Here is a 27,388-nt window from a genome sequence, read left to right as displayed (position 1 = left end):
AGTAGAACATGTGCCTTATCAATAGCAGAAATACATTTGAGTTAGTCTTTTTGTACTTGACTATCTCTTTGCTATTATTTGTCTGGCTTAGTTGTCACTTTTCTTTCAGAAACTTTTATGGGATGGAAAGGGGGAAATATTTCCTAGGTTTGGCTATTACCATGTGGATTTAGAAAATGCACTTCCCAAGTGTGCTTTAATTTTGACCATTATCGTTTTTGCTTGATTGAAAGTTGGTCTTACGTTGCCATAAAGATGGGCAGAGGACCTTCAAGGTCCTCCCCCAGCCTGGTGGCCTTGTCTTACTTAAATGACAAATCAATACAAGCATAAATAGTAGCATGTAAAAACATATATGGCTGTATATAGATACAGATGTAGATATTCAAATAGAACAAGAAAGGACTGGACACTAAAGTACAGTAATCCCTAATTATGGGATGGAGAGGTAGGAATGGCAGTTACCTGAAATGCTAAATATTGTTTGAAAAGTAAACATGGCTGCTTTATTGAATCACTTTATTTTAAAAGCACCAGATAAGCTTTATTTGGTCTAATGCTTATTTTCACATATACATTTCCATCTTAATTAAGAAAGGCCCAATTAATGATAATTTTTCCAATAATAAAGCATTGCTCTTGTGATTAAAAGGATTTTACAGTTCTCACTGATTGAGGAAAATATTTCAAAGGAATTCTTTTTTTTTCTTGTCTACAATATATTTACATATTATGTACTTTACATTAATTTTTGCATTTATTTGTAATTATTCTGTTTTGCATTGGTTTTAAAGGTACATAATTAAGATTTCAGAATAGCTTTTTTTTTTTTTTTTTTGCCACCGTTCAATTTTACTTGCTTTCTAACTCATCTACAAAGAGCTATTTACAGTGCCTCCATAGAATCAGTGGAGAATAAATGTTGTGGCAGCTTGCCAGAAATAAGTGTGTGCCAGGAGCTTAAATATATAAGGCTATGCTGTTAGACTAATGTTCTTTCATTTAAGGCTAATGCTATTAATTTCTTAAACTCATATTAAACACTTGTTAAATGATAGAAGCTGTAGGAGAAAGGTGAAATTGTCCAGAATCCTTATTTTGCAAGCTTATATTCGAACTGTTTCAAAAGCAATGTGAATGTCTAAAGCTGGACCAGCATGCTTGTTTGCCACAGACCCCGCTGTTCCTTATTGTGATAGTTATCTGTGTCACACTTGTATATTACCTGCCTAGCCACCTCTGTGAGAGATTGAAAGAGGAGAGGGAGGCAGATACGCCATATAAAGTTTGAATCTGCTGCAATATCAAATCCAGCATGGAATGGCATATCCCTAAGGGGGAGGCAGCAGTGGTTCTGATGACCACACAGCAGACAGCCCAGGTCCACGGCAGGTGCTGGGAGAGACTGAGTTGGAACACTAAGGGCTCCTTTACATCATAGTTTTGCACTGGGCAGGCCTGGATGGAAACAGACAAGCAAAAAGCTTGGGTGGCATCTTATTATAAACCTCGTTTTCTGTTCTGTTTGCCCTTCCTTCAGGTGAATACACAAGATTTCCGAGGGCTAGTTCGGGAGGATGCTGTTCTCTACCTGTTAGAAATCCCCAAGGGAGAAATGGTGACCATTTTAGCTCAGAGCCGAGCTGATGGTGAGCAAATGTGGTCTATTGGTCTAGTTAGAGGTAGAGGTGGGGTGGGAGGGTGGTGGTGAGAGAAGCAAGCATCTTGGGACCAGAATAGGTAAATCCAGGTCTTACAAAATTAGAATGGATCATGATGCTTAATCCTGGTTCATGAGTATGGAGAAAATTTGGAAACAATTAAACTCTTTGTAAAAAAATGTTTTCTGTGACTCCCAAAAAATTTACTAATCATGTCAATTTGGAATAAAACTTCTTTTCTGGACAGTGACATGTCCTTCAGAACTGTCTGGAGTCATTATTGGGTTTCCATATGACAGACAGCAAAGCTGCTGATCAGCTCCCTTGTTAACTCTTACCAGTCTTTAACTAGTTGCTTAATCTTTCCAGATTTGGTGTTTTCACCAGGAAAGTGTAGGTTGCTAATACCTCCTCTGTTTGCCTCAAACAGATTAATCAAGGGGGTTGATTAGCAGCTCACAAAGTTAGTTATTTGTCCTGCCTCTTTAGTCATGGGTCCCTGAGGTCTATGCACTGAGTTCACTGAATGGAGAGAAGTTAAAGGAGGTGAACAGGGATAAAGAGAAACAAGAATAATGCAGCCAAATGCAGCAAAGAATGCTTTTGTCTTTCAGTGTATAGAGACATACTGGCCTGTGGCAGAGGGGATTCGTTTTTTATAAGAAGCCACTTTGAATGTGAGAAGGAAATGCCACAGAGCCTGGCCTTCACCAGGGGGGAGGTCTTCCGAGTGGTAGATACCCTGTATGACGGAAAGCTGGGCCATTGGCTGGCCGTGAGGATCGGAAACGAATTGGAGAAAGGCTTAATCCCCAACAAAAGCAGGTATCTGAGATCATACCCTCCCACACAGCCCTCTTAATCCTTCCCCCTACAGAATGCAGTGCCCTGCCTTCCTACCCAGAAAAGAAACCCTGCATGCCTTCATTATTTCTCACGTCATCTCCCATCATCTACCTGTTTACTGGGAAAGGCCTAAAACTGTAAAATACCTGCCATCTGTTTTGCTACGAGTACTTGGTATCACAAGCTTGTTGCTCTTTGGCTGATGTTTAAATGATTTCCTAAGGAGTATCTACTACCTTGTACAGAGTACAAGATAAGTTCCTAGCAGCTGTAGCACAGCAGTACCTCTTAGAAATAAGTTGTCCCTGTCTGGTACCTGACCCCATCCTTGGGAGACACTGATGCATCCCAGTGAGACTGGTTGGTTGGCTGACGGTGGGGAGAACTAGGAAAGACATCTGTATTTTGGCAGGTATTCTGGGTGTGTTTTCTGTACACCAGCCTATCAGAACTGAGCCAAATTGCACGTATTTGTTACTGAGCTATGTCCAGTGGATTTTATATAGGCCCAGCCTCTCTCTGCCTCCATCTGGAAGTAAAGGTCCCACGTTTCCCACCAGGTGAAACTTCCTTACTGTCAAGCTGAAGTTGACTTGATTTATTTAAACCGTGCACATTGGCCACATTTTCTGTCTTTAGATATTTACTTCCCATGGTTTCTTCTCTCAGAGCTGAACAGATGGCCAGTGTTCAGAATGCCCAGAGAGACAATGCTGGGGACAGGGCAGATTTCTGGAGAATGCGTGGCCAGAGGTCCGGAATGAAGAAGAACTTAAGGAAGAGTCGGGAAGACCTAACAGCCGTTGTGTCGGTTAGCACCAAATTCCCCGCTTACGAAAGGGTTTTGCTGCGAGAAGGTGAGGGAGCCTCAGGGCCAGGAAATAACTTGACTGGTTCTGAGCCTGTTTCTCTTCATTTTCAGACTGTGACTGTTAGGTTCTAAGTTAGGTTCATCACTTAGGCCAGAGTCAGGTTATGACTCCTTTTCAAACAAGAAATGAGATGTATGCAAAAGTTAGCTGTTCAGTTGGGTATCTGTGTGACACCTGAAACTCAGAGCTAGAGCCCAGCAAATGTGAATGTCAGTATTAATGTATAGCAACTGTTTAAAAAAAAAAAAAACTGAAAAAGAGCCCAGACTTCAATTAGAGATATGAATGAAACAGATCTGGTTAAGACTAGGGCAAATCAGGCCAAAGGGGTAAAGGTTGAAATTGACTGTGTTAAAACTTCAACTTCTATGTGAGACCAAGGGAAGAAAATGTTTATTTGGTGTAGGATCTATATTTTCTAAACAATATAACTTCTACAGTCAGTTTGTTCAAACACCACAATTACATCAAACTTTGAATAGGAAGTGAGATATGGTAGGTCTGTATAGGTTAGAGTGAAATAGCAACACATCTCAAAGTAATTTGGGCAGAGAATTAAAAATATATATTCAGGGCCCCCCAGAGGAGCTTGGGGAGGATGTGGAGGTGTTGGACTTCCTCACCTGGATTATTGCTGATGTTCTCACAACACTGGGGACTGACGGCTTGACATGCTGAGCCCTCTGTCTTGGGACTTGCCCCTATGAAGCTTGTTACTGCAAAGGAGAGGCTAAACCTGCTTATAATTGTGCTTAAGAGTCTCCCCCTGAGTGCCTCTTTTTTGCTCAGATGTGGCCCTCTCTCTCTAACTGAGTCACCTCAGCAGGTAATCTCACTGCCCTCCCCCCTACGTGGAATCTGACTCCCAGGGGTGTAAATCTCCCTGGCAATGCAGGATATGACTCCCGGGGATGAATCTGGACCCAGCATCATGGGATTGAGAACATCTTCTTGACCGAAAGGGGGATGCGAAATGAAACATAATAAAGCTTCACTGGCTGAGAGATTTCAAATGGAGTCGAGAGGTGACTCTGGTGGACATTCTTATGCACTATATAGATAACACTTTTTAGGTTTTAATGTATTGGAATAGCTAGAAGTAAATACCTGAAACTATCCAACTCCAACCCAGTAGCCTTGACTCTTGAAGACGATTGTATAACAATGTAGAGTACAAGGGGTGTGATTGTGAAAACCTTGTGGATCGCGCTCCCTTTATCCAGTGTATGGATGGATGAGTAGAAAAATGGGGACAAAAACTAAATGAAAAATAGGGTGGGAGAGGGGGGGATGATTTGGGTGTTCGTTTTTATTTTTTATTCTTATTCTGATTCTTTCCGGTATAAGGAAAATGTTCAAAAATAGATTGGGGTGATGAATGTACAGCTATAGTATGGTACTGTGAACAGTTGGTTGTACACCATGGGTGATTGTATGGTATGTGAATATATCTCAATAAAACTGAATTTTAAAGAAAAGTTAGCTGTTCAGTCTTCTAAGGAGAGGCCTCTTTCTGTAACCTGAAAAAATTCTATATATTACCCCTAGAGAAGTTTTATCTTTAAAAATAGTGAGGGAAATAAAGACATATTCTTCAGAAAAGAGCTGGGCTGAAATGGAGATGAAAGGACACAAAATTTCTTTCATTTTGTTGTATTATCAAAAGCTTATAAAATACTTTTGCTTTCTATCTTAACAGGCAAGTGTGTGTGTTTTAATGGCATTTGTTGTCTCATTTCAGCTGGTTTCAAGAGACCTGTGGTCTTATTTGGCCCCATTGCAGATATAGCAATGGAAAAGTTGGCAAATGAGTTACCTGACCTGTTTCAAACTGCTAGTAAGTCTGTCACTGACTTTTTCTCTCTCCCCCAATTTTTATTTTGGAATAAAAATTTTTTGAAGATTCTTTTTTTTCCCACGTGATTTTGCTGGCTCTGAAATACCACTCTATTATTAATGCTTTGTGTTGGTGTGGTATGTTAGTTACATTCATGAAAGAACATTTTTATAATTGTACTATTAACTATAGTCCATTATTTATGATAGGGTATTTTGCAAAGTTGAAAGAATCATTAACATCCACATATCCTTCACCTGGAGTCACTGGCTGTTAACATTTTGCCATTTATGCTTCCTTTCTCTCTCCCACAGACACACATATATACATATACACATACATTTTTAAAAATTTATGCTGAGCCATTTGAAAGTTTAGATTGCAGACATCACAACACTGCAGCCCTGAATTATTCGGTGTGAATTTCCTACCTACAAGGGTAGTTTCCTACAAGGTAGTTTCCCACGCAAACACAATACTGTTATCACAGCCAAGAAATTTAACATTGATATGATAATGTTATTTAGATTTCTTCAGTTGTCCTGCTAGTCCCCTGCTTTTTTCTAAATTCTTTTGTAACATTGATATTTTGAAGATTCCAAGCCAGTTGTCTCATAGCTTGTTCCCTACTGAACTGGGTTAACTCTTTCTTTAGATTTAGGATAAACAGGTAATGGGGGTCCTTCCCATTGCATCTCATTAGAAGGCACCTAATGTCAGATGTCCCATTATTGCTGGTGCTAAATTGGAATATTTGGTTGTCACTGACTTTAAAAGGAATACTTAGCTCCTTGTTTGTGCTTTTGCAGAAACAGAACCAAAAGACGCAGGATCTGAGAAATCTAGCGGGGTAGTGCGGTTGAATACCGTGAGGCAAATTATTGAACAGGTGAGAAAATTCATCTGAAGGAAATGTATTGTCAGAAGAAATTGGATTGTGGTTTGCTGCAGAATTTTTTGAATACAATCTGTTATTTTAATAATCATTAAGTGTTAATGGAAAAAATTAAGCTGTTTCACTCTAGGAAAACCAGACACTGTTCTTTGGCAGAGATGTCTTGTTTTTGTTTCTTTTTCCCTTAGAGTTCTTAGCACTATACTAAATAATCTGTTAATTTTATCAGAAGTTCTGATGGATTGATAGCATTGAAGTGCACATAATGTGGAGGGAAATGTTTTTTATTTACATTTACAAGTTATATCTGTTGCAGTTATTCATTAAAACAAACCCTTTGAAACTATCCTACTTGACATACTCATTTATGTAACTTTCCCCCATTTGTAACAGGATAAGCATGCACTGTTAGATGTGACTCCGAAAGCTGTAGACCTGTTGAATTATACCCAGTGGTTCCCGATTGTGATTTTTTTCAACCCAGACTCTAGACAAGGTGTCAAAACCATGAGACAGAGGTTGAATCCAGCATCCAATAAAAGTTCTCGAAAGTTATATGATCAAGCCAACAAGCTCAAAAAAACTTGTGCACATCTTTTTACAGGTAAGTGAAACTTAACATTTAGGCTCTTTGCCCAAAAGTGAGGAATGGAGATTTGAAGAACGGAAGAAATATAATAATTTGAAAGGGAATTTGAAATCCTGTTCATGACTCTGTGAAAAGTAATTAATCCTATAAAATAGGTGAATTAGACCTATAGCTTTTGTACATTTAACTTTGAAATTTTGACTGATAGTCTATGAAAATAGAAGACTCGTGACATGTAACAATTGGTCATTTTGCTGGTTCACATTTTTAGTCACAAGTGCCCCCAAGCTTGTGTGTGGGACTGCAAAGCTAGTGGTTGAGCCTATCTCACTGCCCAGCACCCACATTCAGTATTGATTGTGTCATTGTTCTCTACTTACCATCAATGCATACACTAACTTAAGAAGTGAACTTTGTTTTCATTATTATAAAATGTCCCTGAAATAGCAACTTGAACACTAACCGATACTAGATGATTTGAAGGATTTATTATTCCTGTTTTTAGCTGCAATAATAATACCTAATATAATGATACTTATGTGCTTTTTTTTGGTTCATTTTTATTATTATTTGTTTAATATCTCTTTCGCTAGGGGATGAGGAGGGGGAACGAATGTCTGCCTACTTTAAACTCTTATTTTATCATCAATGGCTTTTCTTCTTAAAGTGATGGAGATGCACTATTGACTACTATGGTGAAATGTTGTAACTGAGGGATAGTTGAACCAAATGCAAAGGAGGAAATGATTCTTGGTAAATTGGATTTCTATGAAGGTAGAGCCTTAAGAGCTTATGAGCTTGTGCTTGGGTATATTCATAGATATCTTTTGTTTGTCATTGTTGTCTATCCTTCTATAGTTCCAGAGAGTGAGGGTCACATACTCTCTTTGGGAAATGGGTTCTTTAGGCCAGTGTAATATCCTTTCCTAATCTTGGTATATTAGAAGAAATAATGATAGTAGTAGTGATAGTAGTAGCAGCAGTGGTAGCTAACTATGGTACAACCTTTCTTACACACTGTTTTACTAGGCTATAAGAAATGCTGACATTTCTGCAAGTTGCACATGTAGTATGCAGCTGAGCCCAGATGGAAACTGTAATATCTCTGACTATGTGTCCAATATTCTATTTACATTACAGCACAGGCGTTTTCTAATGCTGAGAGAGTTTTTAGGGGCTATCTAACACAGTTCCTCAATTTAACAGATGAGAAAACTGAGGCCCACATGATTATGAATGATGTAATCCTACCTCCACTTTTTTTTCCTGCCTTATGTTCATAGAATGATGAGGGGCTTCCCTCGGAGCGTCAGATTTGGGGTTCATGCATGGATATGAGAGGCCACAAAGAGAAATAGTTTTTTTTTCCCTTCCTCCCTTCCTCCTTTCCTTCCTTCCTTCCTTCCTTCCTACCTTCCTACCTTCCCTCTCTCCCTCCCTTCTTCCTGAAGCATTCATGACATGGTTTCAAAACCACTGGAGTGGACTTAGAGACTCAGGTGAGGTATATTTCAAAATCCCACAAAACATTCTAGCACTTTCATCAGCTCTCCCAGTTGACTTTTTTTTTTTTTTTTAATCTTCATTTTATTGAGATATATTCATATACCACGCAGTCATACAAAACAAATCGTACTTTCGATTGTTCACAGTACCATTACATAGTTGTACATTCATCACCCAAATCAATCCCTGACACCTTCATTAGCACACACACAAAAATAACAAGAATAATAATTAGAGTGAAAAAGAGCAATTGAAGTAAAAAAGAACACTGGGTACCTTTGTCTGTTTGTTTCCTTCCCCTATTTTTCTACTCATCCATCCATAAACTAGACAAAGTGGAGTGTGGTCCTTATGGCTTTCCCAATCCCATTGTCACCCCTCATAAGCTACATTTTTATACAACTGTCTTCGAGATTCATGGGTTCTGGGTTGTAGTTTGATAGTTACAGGTATCCACCACCAGCTACCCCAATTCTTTAAAACCTAAAAAGGGTTGTCTAAAGTGTGCGTAAGAGTGCCCACCAGAGTGACCTCTCGGCTCCTTTTGGATTCTCTCTGCCACTGAAGCTTATTTCATTTCCTTTCACATCCCCCTTTTGGTCAAGAAGATGTTCTCCGTCCCACGATGCCGGGTCTACATTCCTCCCTGGGAGTCATATTCCACGTTGCCAGGGAGATTCACTCCCCTGGGTGTCTGATCCCACGTAGGGGGGAGGGCAGTGATTTCACCTTTCAAGTTGGCTTAGCTAGAGAGACAGGGCCACATCTGAGCAACAAAGAGGCATTCGGGAGGAGGCTCTTAGGCACAACCATAGGGAGGCCTAGCCTCTCCTTTGCAGCAACCGTCCTCCCAAGGGTAAAACCTGTGGTAGAGGGCTCAACCCATCAAACCACCAGTCCCCTATGTCTGTGGTCATGTTAGCAACCATGGAGGTGGGGTAGGCGAATACCCCTGCATTCTCCACAGGCTCCTCAAGGGGGCACTACATCTTTTTTTTTTCCTTGTTTTTTTTTTTTTTTTTTTTTTTTTTTTTAACTTTCCCTTCTTTTTTAAATCAACTGCATGAAAAAAAAGTTAAAAAGAAAACAAACATACAATAAAAGAACATTTCAAAGAGACCATAACAAGGGAGTAAGAAAAAGACAACTAACCTAAGATAACTGCTTAACTTCCAACATGTTCCTACTTTACCCCAAGAAAGTTACCTAATATAGCAACATTTCTGTGAACTTGCTCCTACTATACCCATCAGAAATTAACAGACCATAGTCATTCCTGGGCATCCCCAGAACGTTAAATAGCTTATCTGTTCTTCTTGGATTATTGTTCCCCCTTCCTTAATTGCTCTCTATTGCTAGTTCCCCTACATTCTACCTTATAAACCATTTGTTTTACATTTTTCAAAGTTCACATTAGTGGTAGCATATAATATTTCTCTTTTTGTGCCTGGCTTATTTCGCTCAGCATTATGTCTTCAAGGTTCATCCATGTTGTCATATGTTTCACGAGATCGTTCCTTCTTACTGCCGCGTAGGATTCCATCGTGTGTATATACCACATTTTATTTATCCACTCATCTGTTGAAGGACATTTGGGTTGTTTCCATCTTTTGGCAATTGTGAATAATGCTGCTATGAACATTGGCGTGCAGATATCTGTTCGTGTCACTGCTTTCCGATCTTCCGGGTATATACCGAGAAGTGCAATCGCTGGATCGAATGGTAACTCTATATCTAGTTTTCTAAGGAACTGCCAGACTGACTTCCAGAGTGGCTGAACCATTATACAGTCCCACCAACAGTGAATAAGAGTTCCAATTTCTCCACATCCCCTCCAGCATTTGTAGTTTCCTGTTTGTTTAATGGCAGCCATTCTAATCGGTGTTAGATGGTATCTCATTGTGGTCTTAATTTGCATCTCTCTAATAGCTAGTGAAGCTGAACATTTTTTCATGTGTTTCTTGGCCATTTGTATTTCCTCTTCAGAGAACTGTCTTTTCATATCTTTTGCCCATTTTATAATTGGGCCGACTGTACTTTTGTCTTTGAGTTGTAGGATTTCTTTATATATGCAAGATATCAGTCTTTTGTCGGATACATGGTTTCCAAAAATTTTTTCCCATTGAGTTGGCTGCCTCTTTACCTTTTTGAGAAATTCCTTTGAGGTGCAGAAACTTCGAAGCTTGAGGAGTTCCCATTTATCTATTTTCTCTTTTGTTGTTTGTGCTTTGGATGTAAAGTCTAGGAAGTGGCCGCCTAATACAAGGTCTTGAAGATGTTTTCCTACATTATCTTCTAGGAGTTTTATGGTACTTTCTTTTATATTGAGATCTTTGGTCCATTTTGAGTTAATTTTTGTGTAGGGGGTGAGGTAGGGGTCCTCTTTCATTCTTTTGGATATGGATATCCAACTCTCCCAGCCCCATTTGTTGAAAAGACCATTATGGCTCAGTTCAGTGACTTTGGGGGCCTTATCAAAGATCAGTCGGCCATAGATCTGAGGGTCTATCTCTGAATTCTCAATTCGATTCCATTGATCTATATGTCTATCTTTGTGCCAGTACCATGCTGTTTTGGCAACTGTGGCTTTATAATAAGCTTCAAAGTCAGGGAGTGTAAGTCCTCCCACTTCGTTTTTCTTTTTTAGAGTGTCTTTAGCAATTCGAGGCATCTTCCCTTTCCAAATAAATTTGATAACTAGCTTTTCCAAGTCTGCAAAGTAGGTTGTTGGAATTTTGATTGGGATTGCATTGAATCTGTAGATGAGTTTGGGTAGAATTGACATCTTAATGACATTTAGCCTTCCTATCCATGAACATGGAATATTTTTCCATCTTTTAAGGTCCCCTTCTATTTCTTTTAGTAGAGTTATGTAGTTTTCTTTGTATAGGTCTTTTACATCTTTGGTTAAGTTTATTCCTAGGTACTTGATTTTTTTAGTTGCTATTGAAAATGGTATCTTTTTCTTGAGTGTCTCTTCAGTTTGTTCATTTCTAGCATATAGAAACATTACTGACTTATGTGCATTAACCTTGTATCCCACTACTTTGCTAAATTTGTTTATTAGCTCTAGTAGCTGTATCGTCGATTTCTCAGGGTTTTCTAGATATAAGATCATATCATCTGCAAACAATGACAGTTTTACTTCTTCTTTTCCAATTTGGATGCCTTTTATTTCTTTGTCTTGCCGGATTGCCCTGGCTAGCACTTCCAGCACAATGTTGAATAACAGTGGTGACAGCGGGCATCCTTGTCTTGTTCCTGATCTTAAAGGGAAGGCTTTCAGTCTCTCACCATTGAGTACTATGCTGGCTGTGGGTTTTTTATATATGCTCTTTATCATGTTGAGGAAGTTTCCTTCAATTCCTACCTTTTGAAGTGTTTTTATCAAAAAGGGATGTTGGATTTTGTCAAATGCTTTTTCAGCATCTATTGAGATGATCAATTGATTTTTTCCTTTTGACTTGTTAATGTGTTGTAATACATTGATTGATTTTCTTATGTTGAACCATCCTTGCATGCCTGGAATAAACCCCACTTGGTCATGGTGTATGATTTTTTTAATGTGTCTTTGGATTCGATTTGCAAGTATTTTGTTGAGGATTTTTGCATCTATATTCATTAGGGAGATTGGCCGGTAGTTTTCCTTTTTTGTAACATCTTTGCCTGGTTTTGGTATTAGATTGATGTTAGCTTCATAAAATGAGTTAGGTAGTGTTCCATTTTCTTCAATGTTTTGAAAGAGTTTGAGTAAGATTGGTGTCAGTTCTTTCTGGAAAGTTTGGTAGAATTCCCCTGTGAAGCCATCTGGCCCTGGGCATTTATTTGTGGGAAGATTTTTGATGACTGATGGGATCTCTTTGCTTGTGATGGGTTGGTTGAGGTCTTCTATTTCTTCTCTGGTCAGTCTAGGTTGTTCATATGTTTCCAGGAAATTGTCCATTTCCTCTACATTATCCAGTTTGTTGCCATACAGTTGTTCATAGTATCCTCTTATAATTTTTTAAATTTCTTCAGGATCTGCAGTTATGTCACCTTTTTCATTCATTATTTTGTTTATATGGGTCTTCTCTCTTTTTGATTTTGTCAGTCTAGCTAGGGGCTTGTCAATCTTGTTGATCTTCTCAAAGAACCAACTTTTGGTGATATTTATCCTCTCTATTGTTTTTTTGTTCTCTATGTCATTTATTTCTGCTTTAATCCTTGTTATTTCTTTTCTTGTATTTGGTTTAGGATTGGTTTGCTGTTCATTTTCTAGCTTCTTCAGTTGATCCATTAGTTCTTTGATTTTGGCTCTTTCTTCCTTTTTAATATATGCGCTTAGTGCCATAAATTTCCCCCTTAGCACTGCTTTTGCTGCATCCCATAGGTTTTGGTATGTTGTGTTCTCATTTTCGTTCGTCTCTATATATTTAGCAATTTCTCTTGCTATTTCTTCTTTAACCTACTGATTGTTTAGGAGTGTGTTGTTTAACCTCCAGGTATTTGTGAATTTTCTAAGTCTCTGATGGTTATTGACTTCTAATTGTATTCCATTGTGGTCAGAGAATGTGCTTTGAATAATTTCAGTCTTTTTAAATTTATTGAGGCTTGTTTTATGTCCCAGCATATGATCTATTCTGGAGAAAGTTCCATGAGCACTAGAAAAGTATGTGTATCCTGGTGATTTGGGATGTAATGTCCTGTATATGTCTGTTAAATCTAATTCATTTATCAGATTGTTTAGGTTTTCAATTTCCTTATTGGTCTTCTGTCTGGTTGATCTATGTATAGGAGAGAGTGATGTGTTGAAGTCTCCCACAATTATTGTGGAAACATCAATTGCTTCCTTTAGTTTTGCCAGTGTTTCTCTCATGTATTTTGTGGCACCTTGATTTGGGTGCATAGACATTTACGATTGTTATTTCTTCTTGCTGAATTGCCCCTTTTATTAGTATGTAGTGGCCTTCTTTGTCTCTCAAAACATCCCTGCATTTGAAGTCTATTTTATCTGAGATTAATATTGCTACCCCTGCTTTCTTTTGGCTGTAGCTTGCATGAAATATTTTTTTCCATCCTTTCACTTTCAGTTTCTTTGTGTCCCTGTGTCTAAGATGAGTCTCTTGTATGCAACATATTGATGGTTCATTTTTTTTGATCCATTCTGCGAATCTATATCTTTTAATTGGGGAGTTTAATCCATTTACATTCAACGTTATAACCGTGAAGGCATTTCTTGAATCAGCCATCTTATCCTTTGGTTTATGTTTGTCATATTTTTCCCCTCTGTCTATTAATATCCTTTATTGTACCCATACCGAATCTCTTTAGTACTGAACCTTTCTCCAAGTCTCTCTGTCCTTTCTTTGTTTCTCTGTCTGTAGGGCTCCCTTGAGTATCTCCAGTAGGGCAGGTCTCTTGTTAGCAAATTCTCTCAGCATTTGTTTGTCTGTGAAAAATTTAAGCTCTCCCTCAAATTTGAAGGAGAGCTTTGCTGGATAAAGTATTCTTGGCTGGAAATTTTTCTCACTCAGAATTTTAAATATATCGTGCCACTGCCTTCTTGCGTCCATGGTGGCTGCTGAGTAGTCACTACTTAGTCTTATGCTGTTTCTTTGTATGTGGTGAATTGCTTTTGTCTTGCTGCTTTCAGAACTTGCTCCTTCTCTTCTGTGTTTGATAATGTGATCAGTATATGTCTCGGAGTGGGTTTATTTGGATTTATTCTATTTGGAGTTCGCTGAGCATTTATGATTTGTGTATTTATGTTGTTTAGAAGATTTGGGAAGTTTTCCCCAACAATTTCTTTGAATACTCTTCCTAGACCTTTACCCTTTTCTTCCCCTTCTGGGACACCAATGAGTCTTATATTTGGACGTTTCATATTATCTATCATATCCCTGAGGTCCATTTCGATTTTTTCAATTTTTTTCCCCATTCTTTCTTTTATGCTTTCATTTTCCATTCTGTCATCTTCCAGGTCACTGGTTCGTTGTTCAACTTCCTCTAGTCTTGTACTATGAGTGTCCAGAATCTTTTTAATTTGGTCAACAGTTTCTTTAATTTCCATAAGATCATCCATTTTTTTATTTAGTCTTGCAATGTCTTCTTTATGCTCTTCTAGGGTCTTCTTGATTTCCTTTATCTCCCGTACTATGGTCTCATTGTTCATCTTTAGTTCTTTGAGTAGCTGCTCTAGGTGCTGTGTCTCTTCTGGTCTTTTGATTTGGGTGCTTGGGCTTGGGTTATCCATATCGTCTGGTTTTTTCATATGCTTTATAATTTTCTGTTGTTTTTGGCCTCGTGGCATTTGCTGAACTTGATAGGGTTCTTTTAGGATTTGTAGACCAATTGAAGTCCTTATCTCTAATTTATCAGATCTACAGCTTCGTGGAGTACACTTTCTCTAACTAACCAGCAGGTGGCGTCCACGAGCCACCTGTTCTCCACAAGCCAGTTCTCCCCTGCTTAGCCTTTTTGGTGAGTGGGGGAGTGAGTCTTGTGGGGTCTAATTGGTGTACCAAGCTTGCGTGTGTAGTTGGTGTTGCCTGCCCTGTATATGGGGCGTGTTTCTGGGCAGTCAGGGAGGGGGGTTGGCTCTAACAATCAAATCTCCCTGGTGATCCTAGAGTTTTAAAGCTGCTGCGATAGTCTAATCCTTCAGTTCAGTCCTGCCACAGTTTGTCTCTGCCGCTGACCCACAAGTCCTTGGTATTGGCGTATGGCTCTTGAGACTTGCAAGTGGGCCCCTCTTCCAGGCCGTGCACCCCGGGTCCTCTGTTGAGGGATGACTGTGCTATGTCACAGGTGAGTGCCGTCCCCCCAGGGCAGTTCTGGGCTGCTGGGCTGTGTAGGGAGGCTCCCAGTCTGCTGAAATGATGGCTGAATGGGGCTTTGTTAATTCACACTGCTCTACCTTCCCAACTCTGGGACAATCAGATGAGGTTGCAGGGAAGGCTAATGTCCACGCCCAGTTTTGTGGTGTGTGTCTGTTATTTGAAGCACTTCCGTCACACTGGGTTGTCTGGGGCAGTTCTGGGCTATGGGGCTGGCGATGGGCAGGAGTGTTTCCTGTCCACCAGGATGATGGCTGTGAGCGGACACCCCCCTTTTCTTGGGAAGTTGTGGTGTTTAGTGAATTTTCTCAGCCACTGGATTATTGCATTTTGTCTCAGAGCTCTCCTAGTTCTGCTCTTGACTTGACCTGCCCAAATAGTAAGTCTTTGAAGCTTTCTGTATTGGGCTTCTTAGAGTAATTGTTTTAGAAAAAGAAAAAAGGATTAAAAAAAAAAAAAAAAAAAAAAAAAAAGGGCCCTCCTCAGAGATCTAATGGGTTATTGAAATGCTAAGAGACAAAGCAACCAGGGCCATTAAGGAAAGGTCCACAGGGCAGAGAGATCAGCTTTTCTTCGGGATTTGCATATGCGCCTCAGGGCCCTTCCCCTTTCTATGTTCACCAGAACTCCAAAAATCGTCCGCTTTTATTTTGGAGTTTTTCGTGTTGTTTTTTTTCTATGCCTGTCTCCTCTCTGCTGGGCTGGCTGCTCTCAGATTCTCTGGTGTCTGGTCTCAGTCTGTCTATGTTTGGAGTTTGGATCAGTAGAATGAGTTTCTGATAAGAGCTGCCACTGCAGTTCTCCCTTCTCCTTCCCGGAGCTGACAGCCCCTCCTCCCCCGGGACTGAGCCTGGCACGGAGGGGCGCGGGTCCCCTGGCCGCAAAAACTTACAGATTTCGCTGATCTCAGCAGTTCCACGTTTTCATGAGTGTTGTATGAAGTATGCCCAAAGTCAGATTGCTCTGTGGTGTCCAGTCCACGCAGTTCCTGGCTTTCTACCTACTTTCCTGGAGGAGTAACTAAAACATACAGCTCACCAGTCTGCCATCTTGCCCTGCCTCCCCCAGTTGACTTTTGTCATTAAAATGAAATTTGTACAGTTCAGTCCTAGGACTTTGGCAGTGCTCAACAAATGCTTGTGATGATTATTAGTAATATTACTTTATATTTTATTATGTTTCATCATTACATTTTATAAAGTATTTTCTGTGTCATCATATATTCTTTGAAAAGCTGGGAGGTGGGGGTGGGAAATAAATTTTGTACTAGCTGAAAGAACTCAAATTGCAATAAGTGTTGCTTGGTTTCCCAAGAGAGTATAGAGACTCTGGTTGACTATTGTGATACTCCCTGGGCAGACAGCCTCCTTGGTTGTTGCTTGCTCATTTAGGGAGGGGTCTAGCACATCAGTGTTGACCCAGCCACATGTCACCTTGTTTTTTTAATCAGCTTTAGTGATATATAATTTATATACCATACAGTTTACCCATTTTAAGTGTACAATTCACTGGTTTTTAGTATATTCACGGAGTTGTCCAGCTATCCCCACAGTCAGTTTTAGAACATTTTCATCACCCCCCATAAAAGCCCTGTACCCATTAGCAGTGATTCCCATTTCCCTCTAACCCCTCCAGCTCAACACAGCACCTTTGGCTGTTGTTCTTGGTGCTTCCCAAGCTCCTTGGCTGGGGAGGGTGAAATAAGCACTGGCTACACAAGCACACAAGTGCCGGAAGTGGGCATGGATGCCACTTGGTTGCTCGTAGCCCTCAGAATCCTAGTAGTTCAAGAGTTCCAGCCGAGGCAGTGACTGAGGGATGATCCTTTCAATATTTTACTTTGGTGAGTTTGAAAGATATATTAAATCTATTCAAGAGGACATAGACCTAGCCCAGAGGGGAGAAACTAATAGTGCTCAAAGTCAAAGAATCTGGAAGACTTTTTTTGAGCAAAAGCCAACAGTAAGCCAAAGGTTCCAGAATATAGGGAGGCAGCATCATGGTTGAGCTCTTTGCTGTTAAAGGAAGTCAAGTGCATGTGTAAAATACATTCTCTACTTATCTCAGACAACTCCAACATAAAGCATTAAAAAGGCAGCTTTAATGTTCTGCATGTATTTAGTTCAAATCTTTCTTTTTGTCCCTGGAGCTTACCTAACCAACTGAAGGTGAACAATCTGATTTCTGTATTTAAATGACATTGCATTTTAGCTATGAGCAGAATAATCTTTGCAAGGTACCATAATACGGATACAAAAGTCTGAAGAGTCAAAGTTAATTTTCCTTGGCTTGTTCATTGTATGAGTTATTCTAGTGCTGTAAATAATAACTAAAGAAATTGTAAGCTCATTCAGGATTATCCAAGGTCACTATTAGAACTTCTTACATGTTCTTAAACATAAGAACACTCTACGTTACTAGAAAGAAAACATGAAGCACAGGTGCTTACAAAATTTGCTTAATGGTTCCTTTTGGCTTTGGAAGTAATGTACATAATGCCATGCCTTCTAATAAAAGTCTATGACAGTGTGGTTTAACCAAGAAAATCCTAATACCTGCCATCTGATACTCTTAGGCCTGGCTTAATGTTTTTATTATTCTGCACCAGTTTGCTTATCTGGTTTATCTTCGGTAAGCCCATGGATACATATTACTGAAGAACCAGTGCATATATTGTACTTTGTTGGCATTTTGTATCCATGCTCTAAATTTGTGCTCGAAGCTGGGTAGCAGAGTCCACTGGCTGAGGCCATAGGCTCTGGAAGCAGGCTCCACGTTTGCACCCAGGCACTTCCACTTTCTTGGTCTGAGATGGGCTGGTTACTCTCATTTCTTTGTCTCACTTTTTTTATCTGTAAAGTGGGGATTAAAGCAATACCCACCTTGCAAGTTTTGTATGAGGATGAAATGAGCAAATACATATAAAGTACTTGGAAAAACATCTGGTTGATCTATTGTAAGTACTATTATATAAGACGTATTTTCTTCTGAATGAGAAATGTATGTTCCTTAAATGCACACCAGTTTAGGTTTGGTTTGCCAGTACAATAAATCTACTAACAATCAGTAGGATTAATCTATATGTGTATTCTAAAATGTTCAAGGCTATCAAAAATAATATACACTTAACTGCTTAAGTGTTGCCTTGAGTATATTAGTATATATTTTTCTTATTTATAAAATACAAGTCTATGTTATCTTTACAAATACAGTACTTTTGCATTTATTTTAATTGTGTTATCTTTGGTGATGTGCTTGCGAAGACATGCTATTTAAAAATATCTTTTTAAAGGAAACTGTTCTGGAAAATAGACTTACAATTTCTAGCTTTGTAGTCAGTCTAATATAAATTTCAACAGCTGGATGATTAATAGTTTTAATTCCATTCATCTAAAAGGATTTAGTGTTCAAATATCTGCAAACTTTTTCTTGCATTTGCCAAAGCTTTAATTCATATATGATAGAAATGAATGTAAATTATGTCAAGTGATATTCTTAATAGTCACACTTTGGAAATTGATGCAAATCTTTTCGTTTATATTTCTTTAGGTACAATTAATTTAAATTCAGCCAATGATAGCTGGTTTGGCAGCTTGAAGGACACAATTCAGCATCAACAAGGAGAGGCAGTCTGGGTCTCTGAAGGAAAGGTATGTTGTCTAAACACTTTGCAATGAGGTGAGAATCCATGTTCTGAATCTTTTCTAAAGAGGGTAGTGAATGTAGTAAAACTGTGCCTGTTTGAGGTGATTTCAATATGTGTTTTAATCAAGTTTGACATTTTGTAAATTCTTTGAAAAAAACAATAAAATTAAGGGACTTTTAAAAGAAAAGCAGAACGTGAGGTATGTAGCTCTACATTCACTTCCCTTTTTACCTTTAACATAGTATAATTAGTGTTATATTCTAAGTACACTAATCAGAGCTTACAAGATCTTGTGCCAAGCACCACAGCTTACTAAGGACATAGGAAACTTAGAGTGGAGATGAGAGGTGAAATTGAAGAGTGTGGAGAACATGGTTAAAATTAATAGAAGAAATGCTAATGGAGCTGGAATCATTTGCCTAGAAAAAAAGGTGGCAGGGAATGTGCAGTAGTTCTAGGAGTTTGAACAGGTGTTAAGAGGGCCTTAGGAAGCTTGTCTAGGCTTCTCATATTGGCTGGCTTCTCATCTGTGGAGATGGTTTAGTTCACACCTGGCTCTGCTACAGGGAGGGAGGAGAGAGATTAGATAACTTCCTGTGGTTCCTTTGATTATTGGAGTCTTTGGTGCTGGTATCTTTTACTCAAGCTACTAAATTGAGGTAGTTTGTGAGACTTTATTGTGCAGTTGACTTAATTACATCACTGAATTACAGCCTTGCTCTTCAGGATCTGGATGTGTAGTCAATGTACGTAGAATTGACTGAGTGCTTACAGTTGGGTAGACACTGCTAATCTCCATGGTGAGAACAAGTTGGACAGGGCATAGCTTCTGCCCTTGAGGATTTGAGAATCTTATAGATGGGTGGAGACGTGTGCAGGACATGGCAGTGTGTGTTTTTTATTAGGAAACAAGTACCAGGAGAAAAAGCTAGAAGGGAATCAGGTTGTAGAAGGAAAGCAAAACAATCTGAGGATGGATGGTAGCAAGGTAAGGGTAGAGTGTTCCTAATTGGAATCCCTGCACAAAAATTAGTGTACTAATTTAAAGCCAAGTGATTTCGGGAAAATAAAGTGCATTCCCTTTCTAGCACATTTCAGATTTCAGTTGCTTGGCTGAGCCCTTGGGAATTTGCTTGAGTTCCCACTCCCAGGAGCCTTGTCAGACCCCACTGACCCTCCGAAACAAATTCCTCTAGATGGAAGGGATGGATGATGACCCCGAAGACCGCATGTCCTACTTAACTGCCATGGGCGCGGACTATCTGAGTTGCGACAGCCGCCTCATCAGTGACTTTGAAGACACCGACGGTGAAGGAGGCGCCTACACTGACAATGAGCTGGATGAGCTGGCTGAGGAGCCGCTGGTGTCTTCCATCACCCGCTCCTCTGAGCCGGTGCAGCATGAGGAGGTGAGGCTAGGCAGGCTACGGGCTGCAAGGCCGAGAGGGCAGGAGAAGGAAGTTCTGGTGTTCAACTTTCTTTCTTCTGGACAACTGTATATTCAGGGTGCTGTGGAAGCTGTTCTTAAGGGTTGGAGCAGATGACGTCTAGGGAGTCTCTCTCTCCACATCCATGACTCTGTGACTGTGGTTGAGGCCCATGGGAAAGTGGGGCAGGAAAACCAGCCCCGGCAGAGGTTGAGTGATCATTTCTCATCACCCTGATGCCTGTAGGCATAGTGAATAAACTGAATGGCCATATGTGCCACTGCCTAAATTACAAGTGGAACATTCCTTTTTAAATACAATATTGTATTTACTTGTAACCTTTGATTAGGTCTCTCTCTGTACTCTTTGTGTCCTTGCTTTTTTTCTCTCCCTGCTACCTTTAACCTTTCTAATCCTGCCATAGCTCCTGAGTGTTTCCCCATCAGTTTCCTTCTCTCTTTTATTTCAGTTTTTCAATTGAGCTTGTGATCAAAATATATCCAATTGTGTACAAGGCCTCCATTGGCCAATGAATAGACAGCTTATATGATCCTAGAAATCACCTCTCTAGGCACTAATTTAGGACAAGAACAATTGTTAATTGTACCTTAGAGAACTTTGGCATAATGATCTTCATAAATGAGGTTATCCATATATTTGGATAATTATTACTTTTAGCAGTTTATCTCATTTCAGTGAGCGATTTTGTTCTTGATGAAATAGAAGTACTAAAAATTCAAACTGAAGGGGCAGGGACCCCACAATACCAAAAAAACAAAAACAAAAAACAAAAAACCCCAACCCTGTAGTATATACTGCTGGACAAATTGTAAAGAGTAAATTAACTTCTGAATGTCTGCACTGTAGACATTTTAGACTTTATGAGGACTTTTTTTTATTATTATTATACTTCAGAGACTACTACATCGAATGCTGCAGCCAGTTTTAAAAATGTGTCCTTTAATGTTTGTTCCTGGGAATATACCTGGTTTCTGCCTTTTCAGTAAAGAAGCACTGAGCCAGTACCTCAACTTTTGGATGAAACAAGTTAGCAGAACTCCAGCAAAGCAGATGAGTGTTTTCTTCTCTCTGCTTGGATGTTCTTGCTGTGAACGAACCTTTGTGTCTTGTAGAGCATAAGGAAGCCCAGCCCAGAGCCACGAGCTCAGATGAGGAGGGCTGCTAGCAGAGATCAACTTAGGGACAATAGCCCACCCCCAGCATTCAAGCCAGAGCCGCCCAAGGTACGTGGCTGGGAGGCCCAGGGGAAGGAAGAAAAGGCAGGTGCTCCAGGAACCCCCCTGAGAGCAGGGAAGGAGCACGCACAGTGAGATGGGGTGGAATCTGACTCTGTGTTCTCTGTTAAAGCCTGGTTTTTGACCTGTTGGGTGAAACCAAAAATTAGAGAAGGGAGAAAGATAGGTGTGAAAGGCAGTTTTAGGAGAGTGTACAAACTGGGTCTGTTAACCTTCATTTCATTTATTTATTTTTTTGTATAACTAATAAAAGTTTGACAAATACTGCATGTCCAGAACCACCAATCTCAAAAAATGTTTTTCTTTTTCTGTCCGATTAAAATTTTCTCCCATAATCTTTTAGACGCACCAGAAAGTCCTTATTGGTGATTTGCTGAAGAAAGCAATCCCCGCCATTGTAAACAATGCCTCTCATTATAAGAACAGCTTAATCCCCCCCCCCCCCCCAATAAATCCTTATCCAGAACAGAATCAGTGTAAGGACTCTTGGGCATCTGTCATATGATTCTTTATCCCCTGTCTGAATCAAAGCTGTGACTATAGGTTTTTCCTTATAACCCAGTATTTTACTCAATAATTTAGATGTGAAGAAAGTAATCATTGTGTAAGCTATCAGTAGTAACTAGTGAACTCAAAAACATATATCAACAGTGAAAATTTATAAGCAGATCTAGAATCAAAATGCTGGGGAGAGAGGGTCATTAGCATGGTGTGCTGTCAACCACACCCCCACCCCCACCCCCAGATTGGTTCACTTCCAGCTGGACACAGGCCTCCCCTTTGGTGTGAAATCAGGAGGTGACTTCTCCAGTCCTGAGACCTGACTTGTTCTGAGGTCCTCCCCAAGATTCTAATCTCCCCTAGTATATGAAATTATTCAAGGTCTTTGTTGTCTACCTTTAGCAATTCCAGTCCCCCCAGAACTTCCCCAGCACTCTCTTGGTCTCCCAGAGCTCGTAATTCTCTTCTTAGGAAAGGAGGGTAGGGCTCAGGATGCTCAACCACTGGCTTTTGGCCCTGCTGTATCTGATTTCTTGTTGGAATGGTATTCACAGTTGCTGACCACCTTTGGAAACTGATCAGGAAATGGAGTGTATTAAATCACTAATAAAGATTTGAAAATAAACTGAAAGCCCAAGGTAAAAATGTCATTCCTCTCTGCAGACCAAAACCCAAAACAGAGAAGAATCCTTTGACGTTCCCAAATCCTACGAATACAAGTCAAATCCCTCAGAAATTTCTGTTGCATCTACCAAAGGTTATCCCCCTCCCGTCGCAGCAAAGCCTTCCTTCGGACGGTCTATACTGAAGCCTTCCACTCCCATCCCTCCCCCAGAGAGTGAGGAGGTGGGAGAGGGCAGTGAGGAGCAAGAGAGAGCACCCAAATCCGTCCTGGGCAAAGTCAAAATATTTGAGAAGATGGATCACAAGGCAAGATTACAGAGAATGCAAGAGCTCCAAGAAGCACAGAATGCAAGGGTAATTATTTTAAACCACTGGATTCTCTTGGTGTGTAGACAAGAGGTTTAAATACATTTTACTTCAGTATAATGGTTCACAGTCCTTTTTCCACTGCTGCAAACATGAAAGAAATGTTTGCACACATGGCCCCAAAGGTGTTCCCTGTGTTGTGTGTCATCTCCATATTGCTAGCTATCGGTACATCCCTTTTTCTTCCCCTTAAGAAGGCCCAACAATATACATAAATAAAATTCTGCTTTTAGTATTTCAGAACTTTAAATTGAGTTCTGGAGTAGGGAAGTGTGACAAGAGAATTAGTGCTTTTCAGAAGTGATTTTTCTTCAGGAAGTGAATTTCAGTTTGCTTCCATATTTGCTATAGAAAACAAGCAAATGTGGGTGCTAACATTGAAAGGCCCATAAATTGTAGTACAAACTGTTGGAATTTTTGTACCATGTGGACATATAACTTTTTCAGAAGTTAAAATAATTTGAGTAAAGGTCCATGGAACATATTCTGCCCAGTGGATATGGGAGTTTTCTTTACCCAAGTCTGTCACTACAACAGCAGTGCCTCTAGGCTGCTGCTCTTTCCTGTCTGATGTGTCATCAGGCATCACACAACCATGAAAACTAGAGTTGCCTCCATGTTTCCTCTTCTCCTTGAAATGGCAATAGAAAAGAAGTAGGATATGGGGAAAGGGTGGGACCAGCGAGAAACCAGCAAGCAAACTCCAACAGGTCATTCTTTCCCTCTTTTTCTTTTTTTCTTAACCACCACAGATTGAAATTGCACAGAAGCATCCTGATATCTATGCAGTCCCAATCAAAACACATAAGCCAGACCCTGGTCTGCCCCAGCATATGAGGTAAGGGCTGCCTGGTAGGTATAGGTCCAAAGCTCCAGATAGGGCAGAGGGGGTTTCTCTGGGACTTGGGCCCTTGAGAAAGAATCTTCTTCACCCAGATTTCAGAGCAACAAGAGGTGTTTTTTTTTTTCCCCCCTGGTCAGCTAATTATCTTATTCAGTCAAATTTAATTGTAAAAATTACTGAGTCAAAAATTTGTGATAATTTTGCTTGTGTGCTAAAAACTAACTGACAGTATAATCATTTCCATTTCATATTAGAGGTCAGTTACATTAAATTGTGTTAGAAAGGCACATGAACAAAATTCCTGATGTGTCACTAACATTTTCTGGCTCTTAACTAAGCCCCTTAATTCCTTTGTATCACCTAGTAAAGTCAGGATACTGTGCCAAACTCTGGTCTGAAGGGAATTGTGACAATTACTTGGCCGATGTTGGTAAAATGCTTTATATTTAAAATGCCACCTAACTGCTAGGAATTATCATGATGTGGTCTTATTGAGGTTCTATACTAGTTCATTTCCTGCTTCTGAGAAAAGAAAAAGTCACATTTTTTTTTGCGGCCATCCTCACTGGAAGTTAGAGTTTAGTTTTACAGGAATAGAAAACTAGAAGCAAATTTCTTCTTTATCACTTGAAGGGAAACACAGTTGACCAGATTGCCCCTGACAACAGACAGGAGCTGACTGAAACTGGCAGAGAACTCACTCTGGTGGGAGAGGCTGTAGCCAGGGAGCTTATTGTGGAGAAGGTGCCTGCCCAGCTGCCCCATCTCTTTCCAGTTGGGGGAAGGGAATTCTTAGGTCAAGGAGCAGCTGGTCAGCTTACTCTCTCACTGCCCAGGTTGGCAGTGGCCTTGGCCCCATTCCCACATCCACACCCCCACCATTGTATGAACCTGGAGTGGGGCTGAGAGGTGAGTGACCTGTCTTAGGTGATGGCCCACTGTGCTATTTGGCACACCTCATGGGCAACCAGAGGACACAACATGCTTGGAGTGCATTTAATACTCTACTTTCTTAGTTCCAGACTCCCTGAGCCACAGAAAGCTCCTTCCAGAGTCTATCAGGATACCAGAGGAAGTTGTGGCAGTGACATCGAGGAGGAGGAGTACCGTCAGCAGCTGTCAGAACATTCAAAGCGCGGGTATTATGGCCAGCCTTCCCGATACCGGGACACGGAGTTATAGATTTCTGAGAATCGCCTCTTCTGTGGCCACCTGTCACTGTGTCAGAATAACAAGTCTCTGGGATAGCTCTTTTCCAGTAAAAATGTGCTGTGGAGATGTGATGGGGCCTGAGGTTGTGTTCTTTTCATGCAGAACGTGAGGGACAGGCAATACACATTAAGAACTGAAGGCTCTATTTTTGAGACTGGGTTAAGGGAGTTGGTTTTTTTGCTCAGAATTAAGAGAGACACGATAGTCTGACACTGTTACCTGCTTCAGTGGACCAAAATCTGTATTAATTCTGTTTTTGTATTTTTAACATGTATGTTAAGAAGTAATAACTATTTTTCTTCATTAATAGCTGCCTTCAAGGACTGTTTCAGTTGAGACAGAATGTGAAAGAAAAGGAATGAAAAATACTGTGGGACTCAAAACTAAATTCAAAGAAGTATTTTATTACAACTCTCTATGTGCCTTTTATGAGAAATGTCTTAAATTTTCTTCCTCCAAAGCTTTATGCAAAGCCATGATGGACTAAAAATTATTTTGACTAAATTTTTATAGCAGTTTAATACCTAATGGTTTTCCTTGCACTGTATCATCTTTTCAAGGCATTTGTCTTTGTAATATTTTTCTGTAAACTCTGACTGTATATATAATAGATATACTTGGTAGTTTGGCTATAAATGCTAAATAGCTTGAAGACCAAGAAGTTGGTATAGAAACTTGTCTCTTTGTTTAAGAACCATATGTTCCACAAAAGCAAATATTCAAGAAAAATACATGTTTTATTTCCAAAAGTGTGTGAATTGACAGAAATTAGTTTTATAATTTAATAAAAAGGAGTACTTTGCAAATCAATAATTTGCTTTGTGGTGGACTTCTACAGTAGTTCCTGTTTGCAAATGCATCTTTTATTTCAGTTACTGATCATAAAAGCAAGACATGCTCATTGTTGAACATTGGAAAATGCAGACACATGAAGAAAAAAAATTACCCTTAATCCCATTACTCGGATAATTTTGATGCATTTCCTCCAATATATTTGAGAGTGTGTGTGTGTGTCATATTTGAGGCTGTACTGTGTTTGCAGTTCTGTTTCCTACTTTTTCTATTTCTCATTCTTAGAATAGAATTCTTACTTTTTCTATTTAATATTCTATCATGAAGATTTCTCATGTAGCTAAAACTCCATGCACACATCATTACTCATAACTGCAGGAAAACAGATTACATAGCTGCTTCATAAATGAATCATTCCCTCATTGTTGGCTGTTTGGATTATTTCCATTTTTTTTAACCTTTTTTTCATGAAATGAGTCTCTTTGTACATAATCCATTCTTTTAATGTCAGTGGGTCAGCATTTCTCACATTTTTCTGCAGGTGAGTTCTCAGAAGTGGAATACTGAGTAATAGCATAGGAACATTTTTAAGGCTCTTAATGTTTATTGTCAAATTGCTTCATAGAAAGGTCTCATCAATTTACACTCCCACATTCACTCTTTGAAGGCTAAAATGTGTTTAGAATTTAAGGATGACAGCCTTGGAATTTCAGGCTTGTATATTGAATTTGGGAAAGGAGGAGAAAAGGGTCTTAGTTTCCATCAAGGGTTATTTATAATACAAATGAACAGAAAGATGGTAGGCTTGTGTTTTAATCCAGTTAGAAATCCAGCTTACTCATAACTGAGTTATAGTGTAAATTTGTCCCTGGTTGTGCCTGTTTTGAAATGTGGGTGCTATAATTCATAAACTGTTTTGTACATACCTTGAATTTTTGAGCAGTCCTCAAGGCACCGATTAAAGTCTGGGTATTCCAGAGAGTGATAGATAGAAACCAAACCCAAATACATATATGTTATATATGACTAGATACATAACAATTTATATATAACATTTTCTATATTTATATATAACAATTTATATAAATATATAAAATTTTATATATTTTTTGTAAAACAAGGAGCAGGAGCTGGGCTGTCATCTGGCACTTTTGTGACACATTAAGTGGTGCAGACAGGCAGGACCTCTGTTCCTGAGACTGTCCAGTAGGGTGCCCGATAGGCCTGGGTGGCCACTCCCCTTTTATTCATATTCTGCCTTGTTCTGGGAAGGATTTAAGGCTGCCTACAATATATACGGGATATATAGTTAAGGAAGTGGTGTTAGGCAAATACGAAAAGATGGAAGAAGAACATCAGAGTGGAAAGAGAAAGCCCGTGAGTGAAGGTAATATTCATTAGGCATGCTGAGGCTCCTCAGCTTCCCCGACGCCAGTGTACAGTGGGATATGGGGCTGGATACGTGATTTGATGCACTGCGTCTGTAAGAGGGAAAGAAAGTTCAGGACTTCCTTCCTCTTCCTCATAGTTTTTATTCTCCTGTGGGGCCCATGTTGCACAACCACAAACCTATAAGGGCGTTTTCAGAGAGGTCTGTTTCCTGCAGTGTTCCTTCATGGCACAATTCCAAGGGCCATTCAGTGTAAGTTCTGGAGTGGAGAAGGGACCAAAAACTGCGGTGTAGAAACCCCGTCTTGCT

The 27,388-nt window shown here is 39.7% G+C and overlaps 1 protein-coding gene across 4 annotated transcripts in view; it reads left to right on the top strand.

Annotated features, from left to right (window-relative positions):
* The window catches only part of TJP2 (tight junction protein 2), a 145,524-nt gene extending 119,817 nt beyond the window's left edge, over positions 1–25,707 (top strand). For 3 of the 4 annotated variants that reach the window (XM_037797362.1, XM_037797360.1, XM_037797359.1), the window contains 12 exons: positions 1,541–1,649; positions 2,276–2,486; positions 3,177–3,364; positions 5,121–5,216; positions 6,026–6,105; positions 6,505–6,715; positions 18,571–18,671; positions 19,864–20,076; positions 21,228–21,338; positions 22,515–22,829; positions 23,594–23,679; positions 24,702–25,707. In XM_037797362.1, coding sequence (XP_037653290.1) covers positions 1,541–1,649; positions 2,276–2,486; positions 3,177–3,364; positions 5,121–5,216; positions 6,026–6,105; positions 6,505–6,715; positions 18,571–18,671; positions 19,864–20,076; positions 21,228–21,338; positions 22,515–22,829; positions 23,594–23,679; positions 24,702–24,867 — 1,887 coding nt within the window. In that variant the 3' untranslated portion in view covers positions 24,868–25,707. The remainder of the gene's footprint in view (positions 1–1,540; positions 1,650–2,275; positions 2,487–3,176; positions 3,365–5,120; positions 5,217–6,025; positions 6,106–6,504; positions 6,716–18,570; positions 18,672–19,863; positions 20,077–21,227; positions 21,339–22,514; positions 22,830–23,593; positions 23,680–24,701) is intronic. The other variant, XM_037797361.1, reaches the window with a different exon arrangement.
* Positions 25,708–27,388: the final 1,681 nt, after the last annotated feature.

The sequence above is a fragment of the Choloepus didactylus genome, chromosome 10 (assembly GCF_015220235.1).
Source record: "Choloepus didactylus isolate mChoDid1 chromosome 10, mChoDid1.pri, whole genome shotgun sequence".
Classification (NCBI taxonomy): Eukaryota; Metazoa; Chordata; class Mammalia; order Pilosa; family Megalonychidae; genus Choloepus; species Choloepus didactylus.
The sequence above is the reverse complement of the archived record's forward strand: the minus strand, read 5'-3'. Positions and strand labels throughout refer to the sequence as shown.